Below are 10,196 nucleotides of genomic sequence, written 5' to 3'. Positions count from 1 at the left end.
AAAGTCTCCGTGACAGATTTTCCTGTGTTTCTGTACACAAAGAAACTGTAGTTCACTGCAAATGTAAGTTACAGGAGACTTTAACGTGGCATCTCAGATTCAGAGGGCGTTTCTCCGACCTAACAACTGCATTTTCCCGACTAAGCCCACAATGAGTATTTAAAAAGTGCCCCTTTCTGTACTTCATACCCTGAAAAACACGGGGAGTGAAACCGAAGGGCTAGGGAAGCACTACGTTCAGTTTAGCTGCACCAGGTACTTCTGGCCCCAGAGAACCGATCCTCGGTCCTCCTGCACTGACAGTCCTTCACAGTGCGTCGGTTTGTACCTCCAGCTCCGTGAGATGTTCTCTAACCTGCAGGATGGGAAGGAGGGAGGTCCCTGGGACAAACGACCCTTTTACACCTTGAATGGCTCCAGGCCACTCTGTCTGCATAAGACCAGAATGGGAGCATGGCCTTCCGAAACTGAGAGAAATCCAGAATGGGAGGTCTAGCCTGTAGTCCCTAGAGCCTGGAGCAAGGCAGGAAGGAAGGAGGAAGGAACTAACACTTCTGAGCATTTACTTCTAGCCAGACATGCCCCCAAAACTGGACATCATCCCTGCCATCTTTCCTGTGGCACTCTGAAGTAGGCGTCATTAGGCAAATGGAGTTGGAGTTAGAGAATCAGAGAGGTTGTCCAGTGTTAAACAGCCAATAAAAGGTAGAGCTGATCTATGTACAACAGCCAAGACGCCAAAGCAGCCTAAATGTCCAATGATAGGACTGGATACAGAAGTTGTTTGTGTGTACATACATGTATGTATGTACACACACACACACACACACGCATACAGATACATAAATACACACATGCTGGAATACTATTCAGCCACAAAAAATGAAATGCCATCTGCAGCAACACGGATGGATCTGCAGATTGTCATGCTGCTTGAAGAAAGCCTGAAAGAGAAAGAAAAATACCATATGATATCACTTATATGTGGAATCTAATAAAAAGACACAAATGAACTTATTTACAAAGCAGAAACAGACTCATAGACTTAGAAAAGAAACTTATGGTTACCAAAGGGGAAAGGCGGGGAAGGGATAAATTGGGAGTTTGGGATTAGCAAACACTAACTACTGTATATAAGATAAAATAACAGGGTCCTTCTTTCTACTGTATATACAGCATAGGTCATTATATTCAGTACTTTGTACTAACCGATAATGAAAAAGAATATGAAAAGAAATACACGTATCTGTATATAAGTAACTGGGGCCCTGTGCTGTGCACCAGACAGCAGCCCAACGCTGTGAACTGACTGGACTTCAGTAAAACAAAGGCAGAGCAGGCTCGGTGACCTGTCAGGTCTAACCCAAAAGCTTGAATGTGTTTGATGACATCCCTGTAGCTCAGTGGAAATCCAAAAACCACCTGTTCATCCAGGGTTCTCTTCTGTGTCTCCTGACAGGTGCCAATGACCCAGGGTTCTCAAGGACTGCCCCAGCAGTCCTACCAACAGCCAGTCATGCTGCCTAACCAGGCGGGCCCAGGGCCTCTCCCGGCCACGGGGGTGCCCGTGTACTGCAGCGTCACACCGCCGACCCCTCAGAACAGCCTGAGGCTGCTTGGCCCTCACTGCCCCTCCAGCTGCAGGACAAACTGTGCCAGCGTGAGCAACGCCGGGTGGCAGGTCAAGTTCTGAGCGCCCCGGCTGTGGTCCACTTCTCAAGACGGTACTCACGGCCTGGAAGGGAAGGGGAGCAAGTGGGAGAGGCCGCCGGGGACTCAAGTATGCACTCCACATGCAAAGGACTGCTGCTGGTATTATGTTTAAAAAAAAAAAACCAACAACAAACAAAAAACAAAGACTCATACACACGTTAGCTGGTTAATGGTGCATATTTCCATCATGTCTGCTAGGTATGCCTTTATAGCTTAGCTAGTGACATGAATTCATCAAGGTAAGATTTTCTCCTACCACTGATCACCACTGTGTAGACGATAATATCCCTAATTTGGATTCTTAGTTTTGTACTTTGTGTTGAGTTTGTGATGCTAAAAGTATTTACAAATTATATACTGAAATCACACTGTACCAAAGCTGTAATGGAAAAGAAAAGAAAGGATGAATGGAAGGAATAATTTATATACACCATATAGAGTTTTCTTTTTTTAATGGATATATAATGTATTGTAGTGTTTAATGAAAATAAAGCTATTTGACCTTACGGAGGAAGGTCATGTTTTTACCACCGGTTTGGTTCACTCTCTGTTTCAGTACGTGCGGGCTTATGGCTCACTGTTAGCCCCTGTGGGAGCTATGTCATGAGTAACGCACAGAAAAGATGCTCCGGGGAGCTGCAGGGGGACCGCCCTCACACTGGTAAGCAAACACTGAACTGCAGTTCCCTGAAGTGATGCCAAGGGGTCCTGGAAATAAGATGACATCCTTCTCTTTCCCTGACTTCACGTTTTTAAAATGTGTAACTTACTTTTAGTTTTAGGGCCACTGAATGCGTGTAGCTGTACTTCACTAACAAGGAGAAGCTGTGTCCTGGCTAACGGTGGCCCTGGACCAGACCCTGTTCCACCTTCATCGAGGCTCATCGCACACCTGGAAAACAAGAAGTCTTCGTTCAGAGGAAGATGAGAAGGGAGGGGCAAGGTCTAATCCCACCCATTACAGTGGACGCACAGTGTATCCAGTGTAAACCGTCACTAGTGTTGCCAGTGAGTCAGTATCTCAGAGGAGCTACTGTGATTAATAGTTGTCCTAATATTTTAAAACATGGTAAAATATAGCAACACTTCAGTTACAAAGACAGAGCATTCACACTCACACACACACACACACACATTCAAAGCTGTTCCTGTCTAATCTCCAAATGTTTACCTCCCTGTAGATTCTGAAGGTAAAACCGCTTTATTACAACCTTTGAAAAATAGCAACAGAACTCTGAGTATCACCTTTGGCCTTCCCTGGAGAGATTTAATAGGGCAATAAAACCCACAGCTTTCCCTTGGCGCTGATGGTATAATGACTAACATTTTGTATTTTATACGCTCTGCCTAAAAACCACTGTTAACCAATGAGAAAGATGTGGAAAATGCAGCTGGTTAATTCCTGCTGTTTCTCGTATTACCACATTCTCTCTGTTAGATTAATCTCTCTATATTTTTTTCATATTCATGTTGTTTAGCTGGAGATAGAGTTAATAAGCAGCTAGTTAAAATACCTATCAGATTACGATTTCTTACTGTAAGACTGTTTTGTTTTCCCTTTAAAAGTGAAATTTGACACATACTGCCCTCAGCTTCCTTCCTTGTGCAGTCTGTCCCATTTCCTCAAATCTTAGTCTACTCGTTGTAAGTAAACCCTAACTATGAAAAGCATTCTAAAAAGAAGATGTTGCATTTTTTTAATTGAGCCATTAAACCACAGGCTGAGTCGCTATTAAACCAACAGCTGCCGTGGGAAGGAGCAGTGTGTCTGCCTGGTACCTCCCCCTAATGGAAGGAGGGCCGCTGACCAACACAGATTCATTCTTGAAATACATTCTCCACTTAGCCCTCTGATCTTGGCAGTGATCCCAAACTCACGGATCCAAACATGAGTATGAATGCGTATTTTCTTTGCATACCATTTTGGGAAATTGTGAGCTTTTCTTTAATGATTCTTAGAATGACTGAGCCTTCTTTCCCAGGAATTTGAGGTAAAATCATGTGAAGGATAAAGACAGGCCTTCTTTCTAGTTGGCTACCAGGTGTGTTAACACGTTCAGATTTAGACGTTTGATCCTTTGGTTACTGCTTGTCGCAGACGTCAGCAAGGAGAGTGGATTAGATTTGAAAAGGCTCTTCGTTCAGAAACCAGAGATGAACACAGTCCTAAGGTCTGGCACTGGGCTACTGATGCCATTGGCAATGCTGGGTTAAGTCAGAGGAAGTTCTAGCTCTTAACTCTCAGTAATTCGATTTTTTGCACAGCCCGGCTGTAGCAGCACAGAGCTATGAGCGCCCCATCTTAGGCTGCACCACTGGGCACAGTTCCGATGACCTGTCAGGACAAAGTAAATGAAGACTAAGCTGAAAGTGGAGGCAGCCTTGGAGACCAGCCAAGTCTCCATCAGGACATCTTCAGTATCGATACCCAATAGGCAGTGAAATCAGGTACCATCTAGCTGATCCCTCTCCTTTAAAAGAAAAAGTGGCAGGAACATTAACCCATTCTGGTTCAGAAAGCATGTTTTACTTTCCGTGCTTTCATGGTGGCCACCTCTACACAGGACCAGAAATCTTTGTTTCTTCCTGTACTATTCTGCCCAGAACCCTCTCTACTGAGAAAGTTGTTTTCTTTAGGGCTTTGACATTATTTCTCAAGCGTTCTCGGCTTTAGTGTTTGTTTCAACTCCAAATCTTATTATTACTTACTTTCTGTGAAGCTTTGCAACCTCCACTCTTCTCCCAAAGGATGTGTCACTATTACATGTCATCAGTGGCAGAAGCTCCTCCCTCTTGAAGCTGGGCTCCCTGCTGCCGCAAGCACCGTGCCCGCACTGGGGGTGAGCCGCATCTGATGCCCTAACAGAGGACTGGCTCGGCTCCTAGGCTTGAGGATGCTTCCTTTAAGACAATAATACAACCGACTCCCTGCCTGCAGAAGCCCTGGGGGTGCTTTGATATTTGTGTTTGTCATTTGACTGGTTTTGTTTTACTGCTTTATTCCACACTACTCTCAGCATTGTCATAGAAAGGGAAGAGGTCAGATACTGAGCAAACAGGAGAAGGCGTAAATCTGAAGGGGGCGAGTCCTGAAACTGTATGTGATGGATGGTCAGGGAGCAACCCCAGCAGGCGCTCATGACCCCGTGTGTGCGGCACCGGCCAGACCGGTTCGGCTGGATGGCCTGCCGAGGAGGCTGCTGTCTGAAGTTCAGGACCTACCTCACTCCTTCAGCGCCTGGGATGCACGGGGATTGCCAGCAGCAAGGGGAGGCGGGTGGTGAGCGTGGATGAGGACACAGTAGACAAAGTGTGGAGTACAGAGATCCTGGAATTAAAAAGAGGGTGGCTTATTGTGAAGTTCTGGCTCATGTGTCCTGTGAAGATTCAGAAGAATGTCCCCAGAAAATAGATCTGGTTAAACGTGCGGCAAGGTAGGGCCTCCCAGACAGCCTCAGCCAGTACTGAGCATGACGGGGCTTACTGAAATAAAGAGCACGTTGTGTATGTGTGTTTATATGCAATATACTGTACATGTGAGGTCAAATTTTAAGAATCCTACCAGATGAAACACACACATCATGACATTCAATAGACGTGGAAAGCAAGAGATCTCGGTTCTGGGCGTAAGTAAGCCTCCCCTGCCCCCCCTCCTCACAGCAGTGTGTTCTCCCCTCGCCCCGTTACAGGTCACAATGCTCCTTCATTCACTGCGCACGTGCCCTGGGTGTGGTCGCCTTCTAAAGCAAGCCCCACGCCCACCCACTCTCATATGACCTACAAGAATCATAAGTATGTTAACATATTTTAGAGGCAAGAGCTGCTTCTTCTAAAGGTCCTGACTGACAACATGGCAGGGGATTAAGATGGAACTTCAAGCAGCTCTGCAGCTGAAGCTAGGCTCTAGTACTCACGAGTCGTGTCCTATGTGCTCTCTGGGCCTGAGCTCCCTGTCTCAACAGGAGCAGCAATGGCTGTTGTAAAGGATGAATAGAAGAATTCAACTGGGTACTAAGTGTGGTAATTATGGCCCAATAAAGTGTGTATGTTATCACCACTGCTACAACTACTGCTCCTACTATGAGTACAATTCTAAAGAGGGAGTCTCACCCTGCAGTTGCTGCCCCAGTAACTGAAAATACATTAGAGGACAATCTGGCTCAAAATCAAGGGCTCTGTGCCCTTAGAAGCAAGGATGACAATGCACATTTCAGGTTAACTGTGACTGAGGGATGGGGGAGGAAAAAACCACACTTTCACAAACATCCAAGATACAAAGTTGGTTAATCCATGGTTCCAAAGAGCCCCAGCATTACCTCGTTGGGTTCATGAAATGCAGTCGCTTGCCAAGGTGGATTTCATTCTTGTTCAGTGTGATTTAGATTGAGAAGGGTGGGGGGAGTGCAAGTGAGAGAGAGACTGAGAAAGAGACAGGGCACAGCCCCGCCACCTGTGCCATGCAGGACAAGATTACAAGTACTCCGTGCCAAGTACAGCAGGATCTGTGCAGGAGTTAGGAGTAAACACACACACACACACACACACACACACACACACACATACACGTGTCTTGTTTGACACAAGGGGCGAAAACGAGGGAAGAACTCTCCAGAGCTTCAGAGACATGGACAGTTTCATCTAAGAACTCAGGGAAAAACTGGCAATTTCAGTTTTTGGTGAGTAACTTATTTGTTCAGCCTCACAAAGCCCATTTTTCTTCCTGATTGATCCCATTTTCAGATAGACTCATCACATGTCCAAATGCAATTGCGTAAATTGAATGCGTGTGGCTCACAGTCCAGTTTACATGGTAGTCTTTCAGCTCCAGAGACCAAGCTAGTGATTTTGTGGTCATCACAGCGACTCAACCTGCCACCACCCAATACCCAGGACTCATTTGTTCTCATTAAGACATCAAATTACTGACCACATGTGCCACTGATGCCCATGAGTTGTGAAAAGCTGTAAAACTAGAGTTGGGGGAGATGGCTCTTAGGCTTTCAAAAATAATGGTTTCTGAGTCTTGCCGACCTGAACTATTCCCTCTTCTTTATCTCGCTGTTGTCCCAGACACCAGTGTCACAGTAACAACCTCAAAGAGCAGGTCAGATCCAGCAGCACCCGGGTCAGGAGTCATCTCTGGCATTTTGATTCTCAACAAGTGGTTGGTAGAGAAGACAGCACTGGAACTGGCTCCTCCAGCATCTGCAGGTTTTCTATAGGAAGGGCCCTGATGGAGACAGTCCAGAAGAAACAAAGCAGCATGGACAGGGGGCAGAAGGAGTTGGGGGAATAGCAAATAACTCTACATCTTTAAGCATCAAGTTTCTCTAGTCAAAATAATGCTGCAAGGCTAACAGATCTACCTTTGGAGGTTCTTGGAGAAGAGAGAAAGAAAAGAAAGAACGAAAGAACTAGATTTAGAAAGAGGGGACTAGAGAGGAAGGACAGAAGGAAGGAGGGAGAGAGAGACAGAGGGTAGGGGAGAGGTATAATAAAAGGGGTAAAAAGTTTAAGAGGACTGCACAAACAAGTCCAAGATTGTGAAGAACGTCTCAGATTACATGGACACTCACTGCCCTACATGTGTAATCTGTCTTCTGCAAGTAAAGCAAATATTTATGATTATTGGAAACTTTGGTTCATACTGGAAAGTAGAAAGTTCTCTAAATTATGTTCATTTACTTTTTCTAGCCTACCTTTGTAACTGCTGCAAAGGGGAAAAAAATGACTGGGAAAAATTTTGAACTCAATGCAAGAGATTATCTGTCACAAGTGAATTTTAATCGAGTATGAGGGCCCCTGCTTGGGTTCTGCCAAGCAGCTGCTTAGGGTCACTCCGACCCCGCTCCTCCCTGAAATCTGTCAGTAATTGTCCGTCTTACATGTCAGGGTCTCTGCCTAGTGTTCCAGCTTCACTCAACTTCATCTGCGACTGCCCCAGCTTGCTTAGTAGCAACCACGCTGGCCTCCTTGGAGTTGGTAAAACAAAGCAAACTGAACCTTACTCAGTACCTTCAATCCTTAGTCTCTTCACTAGAAATCCATTTCCTTGAACTTGACAGGACTTGCTCCATCTCTCCTCATTCACTTATCTCAAATGACATCTCTCCGAGGGAGAGAGACCTTCCCTAGTAACACTGGCTAAATCAGCCACCCAGTCACTCTACCCTGCATCGCTGTCAATTACCTCTAGTATTTCCAATTATCACATTCATTCTTTTGGCTACAAGTTACCTATTTTGTAGATCATGATAACTGACTATAAAGTTTAATGGAAAGACCGAAGACCCTCACGAAGCATCCAAACACTGGAGAACAGTGAAGATGGAAGAGTCCCCACTGAAGGCAAGGCTTCCTGTGAGACCACACTCATCAGGACAGCATGGTACTCCTGACAGAACAGACTGACAGATCAGCGGCACAGAACACTGTGCCTGGAAACAGACGCAGGCAGAACCTAGCTCCTCACTCCTGAAGCGTAGGCTGAGCATAGTAACGTCCTCAAAGAGTCCAGACTCGGTGAGGACAGACACGGGGACCTCTGCTGCGGATAAAGCTGGCACACGGCTCAGCCAGGTCGCCAGGCCAACACCAACAGTGGTACATTGTGTGGGGAGGGTGCACTTGACATGATGCAGTGAAGATGGCACTTGATCCAGTGATCTCCTCTCCAAACCCACAACCTCAGTCTCCTTATGCAGAAAACTGCAGAAAAATCTCATTTGAGGGGTATGCTACGAAGTCCCTGAGCATCAACCTTCAGAACTGCAAAGGTCATCAGAAGCCAGGAAGGTCTGAGAGACTTTCACAACCTAGAGGACCCTCAGGAGACAAGACTCTTAAATTAATGCAGTATCCTTATGGGATCCTGAAACAGAAAACAGACAGGTAATAATCAAAGTGTGGGCTTCAGTGAGTAAGAATCCATTGACACCAGTTCACTGACTGTGACAAGTGTGCCAGACTCACACAGGACAGTAACCACGGGGGCAGCTGGGTGTGACACACCTGAGAACGCTCTGCATTATTTTCTCAATAATCCTGTAAACCTAAAACTGTCCCAAAATAACATTTCATTAAAAAATACAGCAAACTCTACAGTGTCTTCCTTTGTGGAATGAATATGAACATAAGAACGTCAAGAGCTTTTTAGGCCTCCAAAAATTAAACAAACTGACAATTGAAGCATTAGTGCTACCCACAGGGATGAGAACGCTGTCCCTGTTGCGGTCCCCCACTCCGTGACGTGCTTCAGACCCGCACGCTCCAGCACGCTGGGTCGCTGACCTTCCCTAGAGACGTCCCTGTGTGCCTGCTCGTCACGGCCTCCTCGTGTTTATGTAAGTTGCTTCTTGTACCTAGAATGGCTCTTCCCCACTAGCAGTGAGAAGGCAATCTCGTCCAGTATCTTAAGACCCATCAAGAAGGCCGCATCATCGTCCATCAGCTCGCCCCTAATCCTCCAATCTCCCCAGGAAGGAATAAGGCTCCTGGATTCACAGCAACTGTAAGCATTTTTCACAGTGCCTTTCACTTGGCATGAATTTCCCCCTCATTTTTGTCCGTGTCTTTATCTTGTCTCTGAAAGACAGGACTTTGATTACAAGGCTGATTCATCTTTGTGTTCTCTCACAGCCCCCTGCACACAGCAGAGGGTTGTTCAGATGGGTATTCAACAGATTACCTGCTCAATTTATAAAGGAAAAAGCACGGTTCGGTTCTCTTAGATTATATAGACATTCTCCATTGTGTCTTAATTTCTAACCATACAAGATAGCAGGACCCTGACAGATTAATTTTCCATGAGCAAGGCGATTGATGTCAAAGGGGGAAAAAAAATCAACATGGGCTTCACTTCTGATTTTGACACATGTGTTTTCTTGGGCCTCTGGGCATCAAAGTCTCCCCTGAAAGCTTTGATGCATCACTTCACCACTAACGAAGATCCTCTCCAGACCCTTCTTGTTCACACATCCAGCTTCCCCTAAAAGATCTGAACAAATGACAATTGTTTCCTGTTCCAGCTCATCACTCAAGATGCCTGACAGCATCCGATTTTAATGAACGCCACCAGAGCCTGGTCCCTGGTACGCAGCTCCCCTCCTCTTGGCTCACGGCCCACGCTAACACCGCTTTGACGATGTGGCTACAACAGAGTCTGCTGAACAGATGTAATCCCCAGCTACCCTCCATTTAACAGTCAATCAACTAGGTGTTCACGCACTTAAAACTGTTCTCGACTGTCTGGAAAATTCTTAATCAGATCGATCTGCTGTTTGAAACACGTGCAGGGGTTATGTTCCCTGTTCCACCATCCAACATTTAAAAAGTGCCTCATTATCTATCTAAATCAAATTAAATTTAATTCTGAGCCTGTACTTCCCTGGGAGGTAAAAAAATTTCAAGCTCAGTCACATTTGTGGGTCACCATTCTGGGGGCTGCAAAAAATTGTTGAGTCTTAATAGTACTGACACGAGAT

At 45.7% G+C, this 10,196-nt stretch overlaps 1 protein-coding gene across 26 annotated transcripts in view; it reads left to right on the top strand.

Annotated features, from left to right (window-relative positions):
• Positions 1–2,240, top strand: part of ARPP21 (cAMP regulated phosphoprotein 21) — a 299,973-nt gene extending 297,733 nt beyond the window's left edge. For all 26 annotated transcript variants that reach the window (XM_074345294.1, XM_074345291.1, XM_074345295.1 and 23 more), the window contains one exon: positions 1,460–2,240. In XM_074345294.1, coding sequence (XP_074201395.1) covers positions 1,460–1,693 — 234 coding nt within the window. In that variant the 3' untranslated portion in view covers positions 1,694–2,240. The remainder of the gene's footprint in view (positions 1–1,459) is intronic.
• The last annotated feature ends 7,956 nt before the right edge of the window (positions 2,241–10,196 follow it).

Source organism: Camelus bactrianus, chromosome 17 (genome assembly GCF_048773025.1).
Source record: "Camelus bactrianus isolate YW-2024 breed Bactrian camel chromosome 17, ASM4877302v1, whole genome shotgun sequence".
Classification (NCBI taxonomy): Eukaryota; Metazoa; Chordata; class Mammalia; order Artiodactyla; family Camelidae; genus Camelus; species Camelus bactrianus.
This window is presented reverse-complemented; position numbering and strand designations above follow the sequence as displayed.